This window comes from Rhinatrema bivittatum, chromosome 4 (genome assembly GCF_901001135.1).
Source record: "Rhinatrema bivittatum chromosome 4, aRhiBiv1.1, whole genome shotgun sequence".
In the NCBI taxonomy this organism is placed as follows: Eukaryota; Metazoa; Chordata; class Amphibia; order Gymnophiona; family Rhinatrematidae; genus Rhinatrema; species Rhinatrema bivittatum.
This window is the reverse complement of record NC_042618.1, coordinates 46,035,711-46,055,891: the sequence shown is the minus strand read 5'-3', so window position 1 is coordinate 46,055,891 and position 20,181 is coordinate 46,035,711. Positions and strand designations below refer to the sequence as shown.

Sequence of the window (20,181 nt, the reverse complement as noted above, 5' to 3'; positions counted from 1 at the left end):
GTATGGGGAATAAAATCTCCGATTCCTCAAAGAGACGGGGAGTCAGCGGATGCAGTCCTGGTGAAGCAGTCTGGATACTTCCTCTTTGAGGGCATTCCTGCTGCGCGCTCCATCCCCCTGTAGCTGTTTGAGATGCAGGAGGGTCGGTGTTGTTTTGAAATTCAGGGTATAGCCCTCCTTGATGATCTGAAGTACCCAGCTGTCGGTTGTAATTTCTTCTCAGGACTATTAGCGGTGGAGATGGTTTGGGTGTTCCTAAAACCCCTGCTAGGTTTTGGAGTTGGTTGGGTCCATGAGGCCACGTGGAAGACACGATTTGTGTGGTCAACCACATCTTTGTGTTTGCAGTGGCTGTGGTCCCCTAGGTGGTTGGTACGACTGCAGGTGAAAGGAGGGGTAGAGTCTGCCTGTACGCGGTTGAGCGTGTGTTCTCCGGGTGGCAGAATAATGTCTTCTTCCGGATGATTGATCTCTCGGAGAAGTAAGGGACTGCACCGTGATGTTCTGCTCTTTTAGCTGGGCCTCTGTCTCTCGTAGCTTATCCCCAAAGAGGTTGGGAGACAGGGGAGGTCGGTGAGCTTCTCATGCACATCCTCCCTGATAGCACTCACCCGTAGCCATGCCAAACATCTGGCTGCAATAGCTCCTGCAGTGATTCTAGCTGATGTATCAAATACCTCTTAAATAGTGCAGAGCAAGTGGCGTAGGCCTTTCTCCATCGCATTCAGCTGGCCGGTGGGTTGCCATCCAGGCCAGCACTCATCATCAATGGGCTTCAGGGATTGGAGACACTTGTACAAGTATTGGGTGATATAAAACTGGTGCTGCTGTATTTTGGCATTCAGCATTGCAGCCTGGAAAGTAGTACATCTTCCAAAGTTATCCAAATACTTGTTGTCCCTCCCTGGAGGGGTATTGGAGTGCATTCGTGATTATTTTGCCCTCTTAATAGCTGACTCCACCACAATGGAAGTGTGGGGGAGCTGGACCGTGCTATAAAAGGGTGATGCGCACATCTGGAATTTCAATTCTGTTTTGCGGGATGCTGCTGGCCCCGACAAGGGAGACTGCCAAGCTCTAGACATTAAATCATCCAGGACCACATGCAAGGGTAACGCAGTTGTCTCTGCTGGTGTCTCGAATATCTTGAGTATACCCCGGACTTCCTGGTTTCTATATTGAGAACATTTCCCACCTTCACCATGAACATGGAGTAAGAGAGGTCTTCTGACGGGGAGATAGGCTGAGGCTATTCCTCTGGAGGGTCGGAATGATAACCTGTCGAAGAGTAGGAGATGTAGAGAATGACTCATATGTAGAAGCTTCCTGAGGTGCATCTAGAGGGGGGGCTTAGTACCTGCTGGTCGGCACCCTCACTCAGTGAAGGTGGAGTCCTGCGGGGAGAATGCTCTCCCTGCCTTCCGCCGTGATGTTGTTCCACTGACGAAAGGAACTGTGTCAGTATTTCCGAGATTTGTGTCCGCCTGGGAGGCCAGGGTACCCTATGGTGTAGGGGAGGGTTCCCTTGGAGGCCCTCTGGGAGGCAATGCTGCCAGCAGAATATCAGAGTCAGGGCCTCTAGGCCATATGGGCACCTGTTCTACAAGGGGGGCTACTTATGCCTTTTGGGCTCTTGAAGATGTGACCCTTCTCGTTTGCACCTCGACGCTGAAGACAGGTTGGAGAAGACCCTGGATGAATGGGAAGATCACATCGGCCCGTGGCCTAACGTCTGTTCCACATCTGACAATACGAGCTCCAGATCTGGAACAAGGCTAGCGGCTGGGCTGTAGGCAACAAGCCCTTATCCGCCAGAGAGGTACGTGGGACCCAATGGTCTGTGGGTCTCCCCTGCTTTGATGCACTCTTCACCAATGCATAGTGCTTCGGAGATGGGTCCCTGAGTCAGTTCATCGATGCATTGACCGATGCTCTCCAGTGCCTCGATCCTGCGTCGTGTTTCTTATGCCTCGACGCATGTGCATCGGCGAGGTGCTGCAGCCGCAGTCCCTGCAGCTGGATGGGTCATGGTCTGGCCCTAGGCAAATGTAACAGCGCACACAGCCATCTGTTACAGACATAACCTTTCTGCACTGGCAAAACTTAAAGCCAAGCGGTCTCTGCATCACCACCTTGCTGTTTAGCAGCAAAGTATTCAAAAGTTGTAGCCAAAAAATGCCAACAGTATAGGAAAGAGGAGCTCCTCGTGCAGCCTGCAATGTGGAAGAACAAGACTGAGGCAAGCTGGGAGCCGCGTGGGAGAGGGCACACACAACTCCGCCACCTAGAGGACCGGAGGACATTCCCCAGGCAGCATGGCTAATTCAGCCTGCTTATCTGCGGGAAAAACTGCTTTTTAAGTATACATTATATATATAAATAAAGTTCTATAAAAACAAATAACTGTTCCTCCCTCTCTCTGGTATTTGCTGATAAGGGGCTTCCAAAGGGAAAATGAACACACTCCAGACTCTAAACTGAACTCAGAGTACATCTTACACAACGAACCGCACAGCCCTGAAAACAAGACTCCAATCAAGCAAGAGAGGGAAAGTAAAGCAGAAAATCAAAAGTTAAGAGGTCATTTCAAAGACAGCGAAAGGCAGAACATTTGCATGGCCTCCTTTGGGGAGAAAACAAACAGCAACCATCATTAGAAATGCCGGTTTTATGTGCAATGAGAACTTCCACCAGATTGTTTTCATTTTAAGGCACTGACATTAGCGGGCATTTTTCCAGAAGGCAGTAATCTGGAGAGTGCGGAAATCTTATGAAAACCCAAACAAACCCCAAACGACTGTTAGAGATTTAAAGAGAAGATTAGTTTCAGTGATCAAAATATTGATGGTGTCAGTTAGTGCAGTTAAAGTCCCAAAGGCCAGTTAGTGTACATAAAATATCTCTGCATACTCACATACCTGTACCTCATTGTATCTCACAGCCCCTTGACTTATTAGCTCCAGTATCAATCGCAATGGCTGTTTTTGAATGAAAGAGAGAAGCTATAATTGGGCTCATGATGGTAGCATCAATATAACAAATACAACTGTGAGAGAATACATGATATGCTGGGAGGAAAGTCACCCCCACGGTCATCAAGGAGCTACATTTGAAAGTCATTTACGTGCATAAAGCCTGAGCTTAGGCCCTTAACTGGGCTGTTACAGAACTGGCTGGGGCTCTGTGCACATAAATATACACGCGTGACCCAGTTTTATGCGTACTCTTACCCAATCTGAACAGAGGCGTTCTGGGGGTGGGGGTGGTGGTGATGGAGTTAGCGCCGACATGCGCACACATCTTGCTTTTATAAAGTGTGTGTGTGCACGAGTGCCGCTCTCTCTCTCTCTAACTAGGAGGCGTAACGTCACTCAGGTGAATCACCGTGCATACCTGGCCACTTACTCGAGGATTTTCACAGCAAACTTGTGCTCAGAAGTTCACTTCGAAAATCCTCAGTAAAGTCTGCGCGTATAGGGGTAGATTTTCAAAGGGTTACGCGCGTAACCCTTTAAACCCCCCCCCCCGCGCGTGCCAAGCCTATTTTGCATAGGCTCGGCAGCGCACGCAAGCCCCGGGATGTGCGTATGTCCTGGGGCTTTGAAAAAGGGGCGGGAAGGAGGCGGGGCCGAGGCAGCGGTCTGGGGGTGGTCCTGAGTCCTCCGGTACACCGGCAAAGGTGGGGGGGGATTTAGGTAGGGCTGGGGGGTGGGTTAGATAGTGGAAGGGAGGGGAAGGTGGGGGGGGAGCGAAAGGAAAGTTCTCTCCGAGGCCGCTCCGATTTCGAAGCGGTCTCGGAGGGAACTGGGAAAGCCATTGGGCCTCCCCTAGGGTTCGGCATGCGCAAGGTGCACAAGGTGCACCCCCCTGCACGCACCGACCCCGGATTTTATAACATGCACGTGGCAGCGCATGCATGTTATAAAATCAGATGTACATTTGTGCGCCGGGGAGCGTGCACAAATGTACCCCACGCACGCTTCTCTAAAAATTTGTCCCATAATGTCCACACGGACTTTACCATTATGTGGGCTTTTTGAATGTTACCCTCCAAACACTTAATTAGTGGAATTGAAGGGGCAAATGCTGAATTTAACAATTTGCAAAAAGAAAGTTTCCTTTACAGTACAGCACATAGGCATCAATTTTTATTTATTTATTTATTCATCTATCTATCACTTTCCACTTCATATCTTCAGTATCAGCCCAGCACCAGGAATCCCTACTCTGTGTCTGTGTGGGAACATCAGTCAATCCCCAAGCAAACACATCCAACGCACTAAATTAGAAACTACAGGGAAAACAACAACTTTGGCAGGTATTTGTCAATGTATTTTTTTGGATCTTCAAGGCTGGGTAACGTTGGCTGAGATTTTTCTTACGTAAATGTTCGGATTCGTAGGCGTACAGGGTAGAACTTTGCTCTTTTTAGAAGAAACTCTCTCATGGATTTCCTTCCTCCCAAGAGATGGAAAGGTCAAAGTAAGGGGCACCTCCAAAGTCTGCTTCAGGGAATATTTACTCAGCTTCAAGTTTTGCACCTCACACTAAACTCTCTTATATCGGGTCAACTTAATGGAAAATTTTCGCTTCGCTCAACTCTTTCTGGCATGCATCCTGGTGACTGCTTGCCCTATATGTCGCTTAGAGCTTTAGAACTAATGTGTGACAAGGCCATTAAGTTCTGTTCCCAAATTTCCCAGCTCCACAGGTCTGTCTTTTAAAGACATTGAAGTATTTCCTCATTTTTATGAACTGAATTAGGTACAATTTCCCTCAACACAGTCAGGGCTGTGGAAATCCAGCGGCCAGATGACCAGTTTCACCTATAAGGTCTGATTTGGTCATAGGTCATTAGAAACTAATTATTCCCTAATTTTTTAGATCGAGATTTTATAAGATGCCTAGTAACGCATGGTTACTCCACAGATGTTTGTCATATATGTCTGGATCTATGTTATGCTCATTAGTATTAGGCAGTACTTGAATATTACTACATTGATAGGCATTCAAATCGTTTGCCATCCTCACTACTCTCTGTCCCCACAAATAAATGCATCCTCTGGTAACCAACGTTTGTGCGTTAAAATCCTCTTTATTCATCAGCAGGGTCGAAATACTGAAAAACCAAACACTGCAGGCCTAGAAAGGAACAGTACAGAGCACCAAAGGATAAACAAAACACTATCAAAGCCAAAAGCGCCGTGAGGCCAGAAAATCTAGACGCAGATGAATAAGAATTACCTTCTTCATGTTTGCTGTGCCTATTTTTGTGTCTTCCAGACCCTCTCTTGGTGAGCTTCCCAGAAACTTCTGGCAAATGAGGAACAGACGCAGAACTGGGGGAGTCCGTCACCTGCTCTTCGCTTACGGATCTTTCCAGGATGGACTGATCACCAAGGTCGTCGTTTTCAATCTCATCTGGATTTAGTCCAGTATTCTGAGTCCTTGCGTTTTCCATACCTAGTGTGCCTTCAGGACTTTCAGCTCCTGGTTTGTCCTGGCCCTCATTTTCACCTGTTCCACATTCAGACTGCAAGATTTTTCCATCGGGCTCTATGATCGCTTTTTGTTGAAGGATTTCAGTTTCTTCGGTATGGATTTTACTACTTTCCCTGGCTAAGCTGGTGTCAGTGCCTGCATACTCCCTTGGAGAGGATCCATCTGCACTTAGGATAGAAGGACACAAGCCGGGGGAGCTGCTTTGGGCCTTTTCATCACAGCTGGGTGCGCTATAGGTATCTTCGGGCTGGACTCCAGCCAAACTAGTTTCTTGTGGAAGGCCCTCATCGTTGTCGCATAATTTTAAGGAACATTTCTCAGCACAGGGTAGTTCCTGGAAGCTGCTTTGGGCCTTTTCGTCACAGCTGTGTGCGCTATAGGTATCTTCGGGCTGGACTCCAGCCAAACTAGTTTCTTGTGGAAGGCCCTCATCATTGTTGCATAATTTTAAGGAACATTTCTCAGCACAGGGCAGCTCCTGGAAGCTTTCTTCACCAGTGCTGGATGGCGGTTTGCTAGGAGGAGGCAGCTGCGTGACATCCTCAACTGTGACCTTTAGCGGAACGGCTTCAGCGACATCAGCGATTTTGGGCTGTGCTATATTCACCAAAGACAGCCGCACGAGTGACACTCCTTTCACCTCTTCCTCCACAGAATGAGTAGTTTTGCCTTAAAAATAAAAAAAAATAGACCAGACACCGTGTTCAGTACAGAATGGGACATGATTCAAGGAAGTACAATGCATGTGTAAGCAAAATACAAGACAAATGGACCATTGTCTACACAGCTGAATGTTAAGAGGATTTAAAAAAAACAAAACCCCAAAACAATTTACTTTCAAAATTTAATTTGTGCTTGAAAGTTAAACCGTACTGCATTAAAAAGTCAGAAGGCCAAGTATTTCACAGTTTCCATATCATCATGCAGAGTTTCTGTTGGCACGTGATTCCCCCATTCGCTGTGTTATCAGGTGGTTAGTTTAGGGAGCTACTTTTTCTTTCCTGAATTCACTAATTCCTGTAAAGTTGAGCTGTTGTACTAAACAAAATCAATACGATTGCAAATGACCTAAAAATACAAATAAAAAAAAAGGAATTTCTGAAGCACATACAGGCCATTTTGCACCAAGTAAAAATCTTTACTTCCAACAAAACAGAATTATGCTTAGTTCTCCTACACAAGTGATCTACAGGTATAAAATTCAAATTATGTTATCACCACTCACTAAAACAAAAAGGTAGTAAAACTAGAGAAATATTTGCGCTTTTGTTCCACAAGATGTAGAGTAATATTCAGTCGGATTGCAAAGCTAGCTGGATAAACATATCCAGTTAATTTTGGAGGGATATTCAATGGTGCAGCTGCACTACTGAATATAGCCAGATATCTTAAAAATGGCTGAATAACTTTAGGACTACTCTTTACACAACCAGAGTGAACCAGATAATGTACCCTGCTAACTTAACTCTGCCCCAGAATGCCCCTATGTTAGTCTATAATTTGATAAGTGATCAAAATATTCAAAAGTCAGCATCTAGCAGGATAACTTGTGATTTATTTGGCTAAATATCTCTGAATATTGACCTCATAATAATTGTGGTGTCAGGTTAAAAAAGCTAAGCTGTATAAAAATTGCTAATTAAAAAAAAAAAAAAAGCTAAGCTTTACAGTCACTCAAGGTTCATGATCGCAGCTCAGGAAGCAGTTAAAAGCCCAAATTAAGAAGGAAGGTGTATGCACAGCTGTGCTCTTACCTGGGTCATCTTTATTTTTGGGAGCTTCAGTAGATTCTGGTTTTGGAGCGCTCTCTGCTTCACCCTTGACCTTTGCAGTCTTTCGCAGCTGAAAGCCTTTTTTGATATCTGCTAGCAAGGCATCGATAATGCACCCCTCTTCCAGCTTAACACCTCCTTTCCGAACTATTAATACAAAGGAATGGACTCATTTTATTTTGAGTCATGAACAATTTGGGGGGGGAGAGGGGGGGCCTAGGGAATGTCTATGTTATGTATAATACTATTCTGATAAACGCCAGACAAGATTATGGGGGTGATGCAATCCGGTTGCCTGTTTACTGCTCATGTTCTAGTTCATGCTATGTGATCCTGGTTGGAGAAAGATGCATTATTGTTCGTTCATACAATGCCATATTTCCAAGGATGAGTGCTGACTAACAAAATTCACTTGATACTAATAAAACTGACATCTGAAGACCCTGAGTGCACCTGTAACATCTTTCTTTTATTTTTCCTTTTTAGAAATCAAGAAACCAAACTTGAGTGGCCATGACATAAATCGACCATTTAAAGTAAGCACCAGCCATCTTTCTTGCCCTTATTTTCCCTGCCCCGTTTTATTTTGGTTCCACCAGTTTTCTTCTCGCTCCTTTTTTGCGCTCAGTTGAAATTGGCCTCTATTGGGCAACAGTGCTGCGAGCCTTCAATTTGCAACTACCCAGAGTTTTCCTGCTGTTTTATAACTCCTACTTATCTCAGCCATGGCAGCGATAGTCCTTGACTAGTGACTGTAGACCGCATCTTCTGGAGGCCAGCACATCTGGACCCCATTTAGCCAGTAGGTATTGCTATTCTGCAATGGCTGAGACTTACTTCCTTTCCCTTCCTCTCCCCCCCCCCCCCACGGGTTGCAAACACTGATTCTATAGCATCTCCAGCTCCAGCTGACATAGGGAGCTCAATCCAGATCCAGGAGTCATACCCGGGACTTCTGCGTGGCAGCGCCTAACACTGCTGCTGAGTCTCCAGGTTGATTTCCACCTCCCCGCTCTCCTCACCGAGCATTAAGCACTGTTAATCATCTCAGTAAGGTCAATTACTGGGAAAGTCATTGGGGTATGTACATGTACAGCATTTGAGGAACGCAAGCTGCAGCTAGTTATCGCTCCTGTCTGACATGGTCAAGCATTTAAAGCCTTCCTCCTTTCTGTCCAGCCCATCGTTGCGCGACAAGGCGATGCTCGACTGTGTGAGGCATGCGAAATATAAATATTACTCTTTCATGTCTTTGCTGAGTTATAGTTTGTATGGGGTATGCAATGCTTTTCCCCTCCAACATCTGACCCGTTTATAGTCAGGTTAAGATTAGATGAGCCCAGCTTAATCATGTGAAAAGAAGACTGGAGAAATTACTTATCTGATAATTTCATTTTCCTTAGTGTAGACAGATGGACTCAGGACCAATGGGTCCTGCTAGCAGATGGAGACGGGAGTCAGGTTTCAAAGCTGACGTCACCTTAGATACCACCCCTGCAGTGACTTCAGCCATTCAGTATCTCTCCGTCTCCTAGCAGATGTGGACTGTGTCTACCCTATCGGGAACACAATTCTCTTTGGAACAGGAAAAAATGTACTTCTAAATTTGAGAAATATCGAGCCCCGCTCTCCTGCGGGGCTCCCTAATGAGTCCATCTGGCTACATGCTAGGAAATGCCAGTTTTACCAGTGAAAATACCCCAGAGTTTCCCATGAGAAAAACAGAAAAAAAAGGTTAATAATTCTCCCATATATGTTACTTAAGTGTACAACCAATTCATTGCTCCAACTCACTGATCTTTCCGTTGTCTCCCTTCTGTCTCTTAGCATCTTCCTCTGCAAGTTGTTTCTTCCTTTTTTCTGCCTTTACAGCTTGTTCTTTCCTATCTTTGTTATCCTATTTAAATATAGAGACTATTTAAGCAGAATTCAGAAAGAATCGATTTCAGCATAAATCTTTTTATTATCCTCCACCTTACGTAGATGAGAGAACTTTTTACATTTGCTTTATTCTGACCCTTCTGTTTGAGTTTCCAGTAACTTACACAACAATGGCGACAAATGTCTATTCCCAAGCCCTTTATATTTAAAGATTTCCTAAGTATTGTGAATTAAACAGCTGTGAACAAGGCTTTTGCTGAAATATTGTTGGATGTGAAGAAGGATCTTATTATGAAGTTTGTCAAAGTTCTAAGGCAATGTTTCTACCCAAAGCATTTGCACTGGCCTAATAAAATGTATCCTGATCTTTTGCAATATAATTCAAGATCACATAGGATAACCAAGACAGAGAGAGGGATGCAATCAGGGCAAGGGCATGGGGAGGGTGGAGAAGAAAAGGAGAGTGAGGGGGCAGGGGCAGGGGCAGATTGCAGTAAAATATCGGCCCGGGGGATTTTTTCAAAACTGACCCATGGGGTAACTGTCACACTCATGCACTTTCCCTGCAGCACATGTGTCAACAGCTCCCAAAAAGCACGCCAAGTTAACTCAGGAACCCGACAGAACTGAGCCAAAATATCTTTAAAATATCTCCAAAATAAATGTCTTGTGAGGTAAAAATATCACTTACAACATGTATACTATACTTGTATGGAATGCTGTAAAACCTTGCAAAAAAGTAAAAAAGACCCTTGGAATTGGTATTAGGTCTTTTGTAATGTGCGTTGGGTATGAGCTTGGCTCTCAGAAAGCCACATGTAAACTGGATTACAATTTCAATATAGTAAATCTCCATATCAAAACTGCAATAACTGCCAGCACTCAAACACTAACAACCCTATTTATGAAAAGACAACACTGCGATTATTACACCAGAGCCTAAAATGCCAATTCACCTACTATTAGGAAAACAGAAAAAGCCAAGCTGCTACAGATCCCTATACAGAACATACACACCGGCAGAATATGTCAACTCGGTCACACATGCAAAATACAAACAGACCCTCACAAAATGCAGAATAAAGTAACCATAAAATATTAATACAAACATGCAGTCAAAAACTGAACTGTTAACTGTAACACACCAGACTGTTATGCAGTGCAACAATGGAAAAACAGAAATATTACAATTCCTCAGAAAACATCAAAATCAGTAAATATAAGTGATCAATAGAAATAAAACCATACTGATAATAAGAATATTTCAAAACAGCTGGCAAATAGAACATCTAATAATTTAAAACTCATAGAAATGTTCCAAAGACCAATAAAATATTTCAAACACCATCCAATACTTAAAACTTAAAAAGGATAAAAAATCCCTGGTTGTTCATACCTGGAATCTTTTGATTTCCAGATGCCCTGAGATTGTCATGAATTAGCCGAGGAGAGGCGAGAGGTTGATCCTCACAATCTCTCTCTCTCATATATACACACATGCTCAATCATAGAACATGCTGTCACACACACAGACCCACTCTCAGACATAGTAACACACACAGACATGCTCTCATAGACACACACATACACGATCTCACAGATACACTCACACAGACATGCTGTCTCAGACACACACATACACGATCTCACAGATACACTCACACAGACGTGCTGTCTCAGACATGCTCTCACACTCACACACATACAAACACACTGTCTCACATACACACAGACATGTCCTTACAGACATGCTCTTTCACCTACACATGCCCTCACAGATACACACACACACACACATATGCTATCACCCATTCACTTCCTCCCCCCTCCCCAGTAGAAGTACAGCAGCAGCCTCCTCTTTCAGCTCCCATGGCAGAGGGACTCCATTTTTCTTGAGGCCACAGGGGCTGATACTGCTCTGTTTCCTGTGGGGGGGAGGTGGCGCTGTTGCTTTTCCTCCGGCGCTTGATGCCTCTTCTTGCGACGGCCCGGGGAATGCTTGCATGGAGGGGGAGGCTGAGACGGGAACGCTGTTGCTGCTGCTTCTTGGATGCTGCGCGAACTTGGGGTCAATACTTCCTTTTCCTGCAATGGCCGATGCTCTTCTTTTCCCTGCATGGCCTCTTCTTCTTCCCGCTCGTGCGGACCCACCACTTCCTCTTCCAGGCCATGCAGACAGGAAGAAGGAGAATTCATGCTATCGCTGCCCCCAGACCGGGGGTGCACCGGCGCTGCATGCGGGTCCTCTTCAGCGGCCCCGCAGATCTCTCTTCACACTGTGGCAGGATGGGCTCTGCTGCAGCTCGCAGGTCTTCTTTAGGCACAGCAGAATGAGCTGTGGCACAGCCCACGGGCCTCATTTCCAGCGTGGCTTCATCGGCTCTGCTGCGGCTTTGTAGATCTTTTTTCGGGCTGCAGCAGCCCTGGCTCATTTTCTTTGGCGCGATTTCTTATTTAAAAAAAACCCTCCAAAAACAAACCATATGAGGGGAGCGACCGGCCCCCTGGGGGAAGCCCTATCCCCCGATAGGCCAAACCGCCCCTGTGAGGGGGTGAAGGTTAGGGAGCAAAGAGGAGAAGGGGCTGCATATGGATGGGGTGGAGTGGGGGAATGGAGGTAGAGAGTGAGAGTTCTGCATAGAGGTAAGTGGTGTGCACTGACCAGGACAAACATGCACTCCAGCACCAGTACATGATGAGAAAGTTCTGGAGGAATTTTAGAAACCTGGGACATGGCTATAAATTTTCCTATGGAAAAGATCTCAGGTTTGACTCCTGTTCAGTTTTATTTAAATAATATATATATTTGACATGCTCCAAACCTAAATTTGGCCTTCTGCAAACAGCTTTTTTTGAGATGTACAATTACTCAGATACACAGTATATGGTGGCAGATAAGGGAGCCTCATGCCCACCTTGTCTGCCCACTTTCATTCCTGATGCATTGCCGTAGACTCCAGTTGATCTCGGACTTTCCTCTCTCCTCTTCTTGGTAGCCTGGTACGCCCTCTGTGGTTATCCCAGGCTTTCTTGAATTATGTTACTGATTTTGTTTCCACAGTTTATATTGAGAGGCCATTCCATGCATTCACCACCCTTTCTCTGAAGCAATTCATCTTAATTCAACCAGCGTAGCGAAACGTATACATAAATGCCAACCTTCTGAGCTTTGAGGAAGAGTTCCCTGAATGTTTTCATGGTAGTGAACAGATCTTCCAAAGACAACTGGCTGAGATCTTCACAGAGGTATTCAGCGAGCTCTTTCTTCTTCTCCTCAATATCCTTGAGCTGCCCCTCAAGTTCTTCTAATGCAGTTATACTATCCTAGAAGCACATTTAATAATAAAAAAAAACAGGTCAGCTTACAGAATTCTCTAAATATGCGCAGGTTACATTCAAACGTGCGGATCCATTTATGAAGACAAATGTAGTTTCAAGCATTTACAAAATATCACCTTTTTCGCACAGAAATGCAGCGTTCTGTAAAGATTTCACTTATTTTTACAATGCAAAACTAATAAAATTACCGACAAAAACCTATGGAGGTATTTCAAAGAAGTTATATGTGTAAATGCAACATTATTAGCATAGCATTTTTCAAAAGCCCACTTAAGCGCTTAGGGATAGATTTTAATAGATATGAGCGCGCGTCCATGTGTGCGCGCTACCTGGCGTGCGCACATGGACACGCGATTTTATAACATTGCTGCGCATGTTATAAAATCAGGGGTTGATGCGCTGAAGGGGGTGCACAATTGTGCACCTTGCGTGCTTCGAGCCGCACTGCCTTCCCCCGTTCCCTACCCCACCTTCCTTTCCCCCAGCTTCCCCTACCTTCCCCTCCCTTCCGCACTTTCCCTTCCCCTACCTCCCCCGCCCTTTCTCCCTATCTTTTTCTTTTTTCTTTTGTTTTAAAACTTACTTCGGCCCTGGGGCCGAAGTAAGTTGCGTGATCCCCGGCACAGCAGCAAATGGCCGCTGTGCCAGGAGCCTCTGACCCCGCCACGCCCCTTTTTGCAAGCCCCAGGACTTACACGTGTCCCGGGGCTTTATGCCCGGCGCGTGTAACCTTTTGAAAATCTGCCCCTCAAAGTGCACTTAGCGCCACTGACAATTTAATGGCTTATATTGTAGCAATTTTCAAAAGCCCACTTACATGGGTAAAGTGCTTTTACATGTGTAAAACACAGTTTTAAGTGTCTAAATGCTTTTGAAAATTACCCTCTATGGTGTTAATTCACCCAAGTTCTTTGAGGCTTCTAGGAAGATGAACCATGGTAAATATTTGAGTTTTGCCAAATAGCAACTGCTGCGGGAAAAGTGATTCCTGAAATATTTTGTGTATCTCTCTCTCTTTCTCTGTCTCCTGTGCAAATTCATTGTGGCTTTCCAGAAAACAAGACTGGTGAGGTGTGCCTTTCAGGACTGGGATGGGAAACACTGACTTACAGTTCACCTTTTATATCTTTCTGCCTCACCCAGCGGTTGTAAACACATGGGATACACAAGAAGTAGCATAAGAAGGGGGAAATCTTCAGAGCGACTCCAAAGCAGACTAGTAAGTAATTACTCAGTGTAAATACCTTTGTCGTCCACACAGCGTAACATGGGGCAGTTTTCAAAGAATTCACGTTTGCAATGCATGCAGGTATTTTTGCCATGCATACTTTGTAGAAAATTTCAAAAAAAGAAAGGATAAGGAGGTGTGGGGGAGGATGGGAGGGCAAGATGGGAAACCCATGTTTTTCTAGTGTTTATTCAAGAAACACCAATCTCATTTTTTCCCCACCAGGGTTGATTTGTGGGTGTTTATCATTTAAAACGAAATAACAGCAGCCCTAACTCTTTATGTGCAAATCCTAATTCCCATCACTGATTCCATAGCTAAGGCCCTCAATCTCTGGGAGATTTACCTTTCTGCCATCAATCAACTGCTAACTCAAATGAGTTTAGCGCTAAACTCTTCTAAAACAGAGCTTCTATTAATCTGTCATAACTAAATGATAAAATCTTATCTGATATTAATGTTAATCAAATTAAATACCACATTGCACAAGAGGTGAGAGACCTCGGTGTAATACTCGACACTGAATTAAATCTAAAAAAATTCATAAGCACAACAATCAAAGATTGTTATTATAAATAACAAGTATTAAAAAAAGTAAGACCCCCTTCTCCATCAGACAGATTTTAGAATGGTTCGGCAGGCACTAAGTTTTTCCAAAGTAGAGTACTGTAATACCTTACTGTTAGGACTTAAAGCATCCACACTCAGACCTCTTCAACCGGTAAAAAACGCCATCGCACTTACAAACACATGAAGAAATGACCATATCACACCCATTTTAAAAGATCTTCATTGGCTTCCAATATTATATAGAATTCTCTTCAAGTGCCTAACATTAATCCATAAAACTCTATATAATCAAAAAGTAGAGTGGCTCAATGCCTCCCTTCATTTTCAGACTCCGCAAAGAATTACCAGGTCTGCCAGCAATGGAACCTTACCAATACCATCACCAAAACTAGCACACCTCATTTCTGTTCATGATCACTTGCAGGTCCTTCTATCTGGAAAACAATGCCACAAGAATTGAGACTTAAGACCAATTTGCACACTTAAGAAAAAGCTGAAGATCTGGCTTTTCCAGCAGGCCTTCACTTAATATTTATCTACTTTGACAGTTAAAGCCTAAAAGCAGAGTCTTCTTTTAGTCTTTTTATTGTTTTTATTTTCTTATAGTTTTATTTTTATATTTTTGATTGTTTATAATGATTAGTTTCTTATTATGTTCTTATTTGTATTTTTATGCTTATTTTATTGCTCATATTAATTAACTGTTCTTGAATTTTGAGATGCAACATTGTATTTTATTTTATTTCTATGCTTTATATATTTATGTAAACCAATGTGATGTGTCAACAAACGTCGGTATAAAAAAAAAAAGCAATAAATAAATAAATTTACAAAGATCAATATAGCAGAATGAAACAGAGAGCAGACGGTGTAGTCTCTGAGCTGCACATCCTGGCAGCTGACAACAGCAAAATTGCTCTGGGAGCTTATACAGATGCTGGTTGAAGCTGCTATCTCATCCCTTCAGTGATGCAGCAGGGTCAGTAATGAAAATTGTAATACTTCCTCTCCTTTTTCCTTTTTTTTAAAAAAGTATTTATATTATTTCAATCAACACCATCGTTTATTCAAAAAAAGGGTCATAGTAACCAACCTTCAGGATGACAAAGACAGGCATCTACACTCTTGAAAGAGCTTTAAAAATCTATCTACAAGAACATGGATTTCAGAATCTCAAAGTAAGTTTTTATTTATTTATAGATTCTTTTATACCGAGGTACGTATAGCTATACATCACCTCGGTTTACAGTGAAACAATAATTTAGCAACCAGCTTTACATATAACAGTTTGAAAACAGTAAAACATTTAACAGAAAAGTCTTTACAAAAAAAAAATGCTAACTTCATTAACTATGAAAAACCATAAAATATTAATATTTAAGTATTGTGCGGGAGCAAATTAACTGTCATAGGCAAAAACCAAAGTTCCATTCAGGTCAAAATGTAGGATTGCAAGAAAGAGGGGGGGTATGGTTTAGCAGTATGAAAAAGATTCAAAGTGTGAATGCTTTTTGGAATTAGAAAAAAAAACAACAAAAAACAGACAACCAACTTCTAAGACAATCCTTTCCAGATGGCTAAAACCCTATATTACTGAAGCTTGCAAAAGAGCATATAAATACCCAAACTAGCTTCATAAAAGCACCTTCTACAAGATCAGCAGCTACATCTTTCACCAAAAAAACTTCACTTCAACAGACCTGTAGAGAGGCAACTTGGAGCTCCATCTACAAGTTCACTAAATATTGAAAAAACACAAGTTTTGGAAAACGTGTTCACTGTGCTGCAGTGTGCTGCAGTATTTCATTCCCTTTAGTAGTTCAGTCCCTAAAGTCCAGATTGAGTAGTTCAATCTGAGTAGTTCAGTCCCTAAAGTCCAGATTGAGGTAAAGTGTAACAGAACAGAAATGCTGTCTCTCCTTGTTACTTCCTTTTCTGCTAACAGATACACCTTGCTTTGATTTTCCCTAGTTTACAAAGGTGAAAAACAAGCAGAGTGAGGGGTCCATGGACACAGAAGCTGCTGTGCAAGTTGTTTGGCTAATCTCCTGTTTTTCTCTCTCTGTGTTTTTCATAGTTATGCCATTGAGGGATGGCTCAAACTGGATTCTGGGGGAAGTCAGGAGCCTAAGAAGAGCAGTGAATAAGAGATGGGGAAGGGCTAGTCTGTCCCTGAGGCCCCATGGCTCAGTTGGGAGCATGGATGTAGCCTTTAACCAAAAGAAAATTGACAAGGTAAGCTAAAATTCATGATCATTTTCTAAACTTTTGTTTTGTTTTTTTTTAAATACACCACCTAACTCAAACAAAACAAGCCCTGATTCTGAGCAAGATTTCTGAGTACAGACAGTTCTAAACGTCTCCTATAATTTACAAATAATATGCATTAAACAATACAAAAAAAACAATAAAAAGATTAAAATTATGTAAGAAATGTAAAAGGGCAAGGTATTAGAGGGAACAAAACCTCAAGTCACTCACCTGAATGGGCTTTTCATACTGCTCCTGAATGTCATTTGTTGATGAAAGTTTACCCTTTGTAACCAGTAACTTTTTTAAATTGCCACTTGTTTCAGAGTATATGTTATCAATGTTAATTCTGGAATGATGAAAAATTCATTAACACAAATAATTAACAAATGTAAATTGTTAACCCTTGCCCCTAGCCTCCCCCCCCCCCCCCCCCCACCGTTACTTAAAGCAGCAAATAAGGAGGCCGATATTCAAAACACATTTAGACGGATAACTGAAACTTTATATGGCTAATTTGGAAATTATAGCTGGATATAAAAGGGTCATTTTTGGGGCATTCCAGGAAGGGGCTAGAATATCCAGCTAACCTAGCCAAATATCAGGTATATCCAGCTAGGTTAGCCGGATAACTTTAGACCTGCTTCAGAGATAAACGTGTGCAGATTTATCTCATGCATATTCATTGTGGATATTCCGAACACTTGACTGGCTGTGGGGTCCCCAGGAAAGCTTTGGGAAGCCCTGAAATAGATAAGTTGTCTTGCACAGTTGACATCAGATTCATCAGGGCTAAAATTACGCAAATAAGTTGTGAAATGTACGTGCACAGGTCCCTTATAAAATATAAAATATTGCGTATGTGCCTCTTGGTCCTGCCCCGGAACACCCCTACACCGCCCCCTTTTTTTTGCGCACACAAATATGCGCGCAAGACTGAAAATGGGCACATACTTTTGATGCCCATAAAACAGCGTGTAAGCGAGTGCAAGCTACTTGCGTGCACGTACGCTAATTTTACATGCGTAAATGTTTTGAAGATTCAACCCCGATGCCAAAACTGAGAAATGAGGCCCAATGACAGAGAACTCTGCACGCATTTTGGAGTAATACCAGGAAAACATTAATGCTGGCAGCAATGTTGACTCATAAATACAGGCCCTTGAAATCACAAGTTTCACTAAAATGTTAATGCTTGGAGGTTAATCAGAAAATCCTCCCAGTGGAGGTGGAGGTGGCAAAAGTAGTACTGGAATTTAAGAAAGCCCAGGGCACGCAAGATGATCTGGACTACTGAGGTGGGGGTAGGGGGGTGGGGTGGTCGGACAGAGCCGGGGATCAGGTTTGGTCTGCAGTGTTGCAGCAGAAGGGAACACAGTCCTAATGGTCTTCACCCACTGTCATAATCTACATTTCTGCATTTCCATTGATTCAGAGACATTTTATACCTGTTGTAAATAAAAGGAAAAAAAAAAGAAACAATTTTATAAAAATGGAATATGGGACAAGTGCCAAGTGTCATTGGTTCTGAATTCAGCTGCAAAGGGTTCTCTTAAAAGTTCCCAGAAGCAAAGGATATGATGGGCGACAGCTTCAAATGCTACCAGTGAGGTAAAAAAAGCACATTCGAAAAAAGGTCATTTTGACTGATGAAAAGCGGATGTTATGCGCCGGTGAATGGATGCAGCTGGAATGTACCCCACTCTCTGCTGTAAAATCTGCGGCCTAAGTAGGTTGCAATACCTTTTAAAAGGCTAAGAAAAGAGACTGCGGTACTTGAGCTTTTCAGATGCCGGGTAAAAGCGTACGCACCTTGTGGAACGAACCACAATTTTTAGACAGGTCATTTACATGAGTAAAATATTTTATACTGGTGGAAATCCCTTTGAAAATTTCTCTCAAAGAGGGTCTTGCATCCTACAGAGGCTTCAGTTTTCTCTAAGACCAGCACAGCTACCAAAACTCTGCACTACATCGTGTTGCGAGTGGTTGAGGACGGAGTCCCCATTGCTATGTTGGCTTTCTTTTCTCTAATCTATTTGTTGCTCGAGTTTCCAATCATGCAGTCACATGATTAACCAAGAATGGATAGGCCATTGGTTTGTGATTTTAGATAATATTTTTATTCCCCAGTTACACTTATGTAAATGGAGGCACAGGGAGAAAAAGGGTCAGAGGGAGAGCCCGAGTTCAAGGAGACTGTCTGGCTCGGAGTTCATTGGCCTATCCCATAAACCACACCACCTCCGGAGGGAAATTAAAGGAACAAAACTGACTCGTACCCAGCTGCTTTTGAAATTGATTCAAGGTCGTCTGGAAGATGCAACAGATCTGTGTGGTTTTTCTCAACTTCCTATAAAAAAAAATGGAGAGACAGAATTTAGGGAACAATTTTGAATAGCCCGCGTTATCTGCAGCGTACATGGGCAATTTTACTGTGTGTATTATTGTGGGTAATTTAAAAAAAACAAAAAACTGCCCTCATTGTTGTCCCTTTGAAAGATTAGCAATTGCAAAGTACGCAGTGCTAAAATTGCCATTTGCAGCTGCCATTTGTGTGGATGGCTAAGGGGCCGATGCAATACAGTGCGCTTAGCCGAGCGCACTGTTTAACCCGATGTCAGATGCGGGTTAAATAGGTGCTAATCCACCCCCTAATGGATTACGGGGATTAGCGCCTATTTAGCACGCGGTCCGAGCAGCGTGAATGAGTTAGCGCTCATCACATGCAAATATACATTTATCGCTCAGCTATTAACGCCTGGAGCAGGTGTTAATAGCTGAGCGTACTGATAAAAGTATAGAAAAGCAGAAAAGCTGCTAGACATCGGTTTTCATAACTGGCCAGCTGCAGTAATGAAAACTGACGCCGATAAACTCGGCATCAATTTTCATAACCGGCAGACTGCCGGTAACCACGACCCCCTAATTTGCGTAGTGCATGGCGCCCCCCCTTAAGAACATAAGAACATGCCATACTGGGTCAGACCAAGGGTCCATCAAGTCCGGCATCCTGTTTCCAACAGTGGCCAATCCAGGCCATAAGAACCTGGCAAGTACCCCAAAAACTAAGTCTATTCCATGTTACACTTGCTAGTAATAGCGGTGGTTATTATCTAAGTCAACTTAATTAATAGCAGGTAATGGACTTCTCCTCCAAGAACTTACCCAATCCTTTTTTAAACACAGCTATACTAAAAGCACTACCCACATCTTCTGGCAACAAATTCCAGAGTTTAATTGTGCACTGAGTGAAAAAGAACTTTCTCCGATTAGTTTTAAATGTGCCACATGCTAACTTCATGGAGTGCCCCCTAGTCTTTCTATTATCCGAAAGAGTAAAAAACTGATTCACATCTACCCGTTTCTAGACCTCTCATGATTTTAAACACCTCTATCATATCCCCTTCTCAGCCGTCTCTTCGCCAAGCTGAAAAGTCCTAACCTCTTTAGTCTTTCCTCATAGGGGAGCTGTTCCATTCCCCTTGTCATTTTGGTAGCCCTTCTTTGTACCTTCACCATCGCAATTATATCTTTTTTGAGATGCGGCGACCAGAATTATACACAGTATTCAAGGTGCGGTCTCACCATGGAGCGATACAGAGGCATTATGACATTTTCCGTTTTATTCACCATTCC

The 20,181-nt window shown here is 43.2% G+C and overlaps 1 protein-coding gene and 1 long non-coding RNA gene across 3 annotated transcripts in view; one reads left to right on the top strand and one right to left on the bottom strand.

The window, feature by feature from the left end:
* Positions 1 to 20,181, top strand: part of LOC115089778 — a 79,826-nt gene that overhangs the window by 16,256 nt on the left and 43,389 nt on the right. For both annotated transcript variants that reach the window (XR_003856228.1, XR_003856227.1), the window contains 2 exons: positions 7,761 to 7,810; positions 16,370 to 16,527. This is a non-coding gene — a long non-coding RNA (uncharacterized LOC115089778). The remainder of the gene's footprint in view (positions 1 to 7,760; positions 7,811 to 16,369; positions 16,528 to 20,181) is intronic.
* The window catches only part of LOC115089773 (inverted formin-2-like), a 48,330-nt gene that overhangs the window by 5,710 nt on the left and 22,439 nt on the right, over positions 1 to 20,181 (bottom strand). Inside the window, exons 9-15 of the mRNA XM_029598066.1 lie at positions 18,825 to 18,895; positions 16,774 to 16,891; positions 12,315 to 12,479; positions 9,069 to 9,171; positions 7,257 to 7,421; positions 5,245 to 6,171; positions 2,919 to 2,978 (exon numbers count right to left, since the gene is read on the bottom strand). Coding sequence (XP_029453926.1) covers positions 2,926 to 2,978; positions 5,245 to 6,171; positions 7,257 to 7,421; positions 9,069 to 9,171; positions 12,315 to 12,479; positions 16,774 to 16,891; positions 18,825 to 18,895 — 1,602 coding nt within the window. The 3' untranslated portion in view covers positions 2,919 to 2,925. The remainder of the gene's footprint in view (positions 1 to 2,918; positions 2,979 to 5,244; positions 6,172 to 7,256; positions 7,422 to 9,068; positions 9,172 to 12,314; positions 12,480 to 16,773; positions 16,892 to 18,824; positions 18,896 to 20,181) is intronic.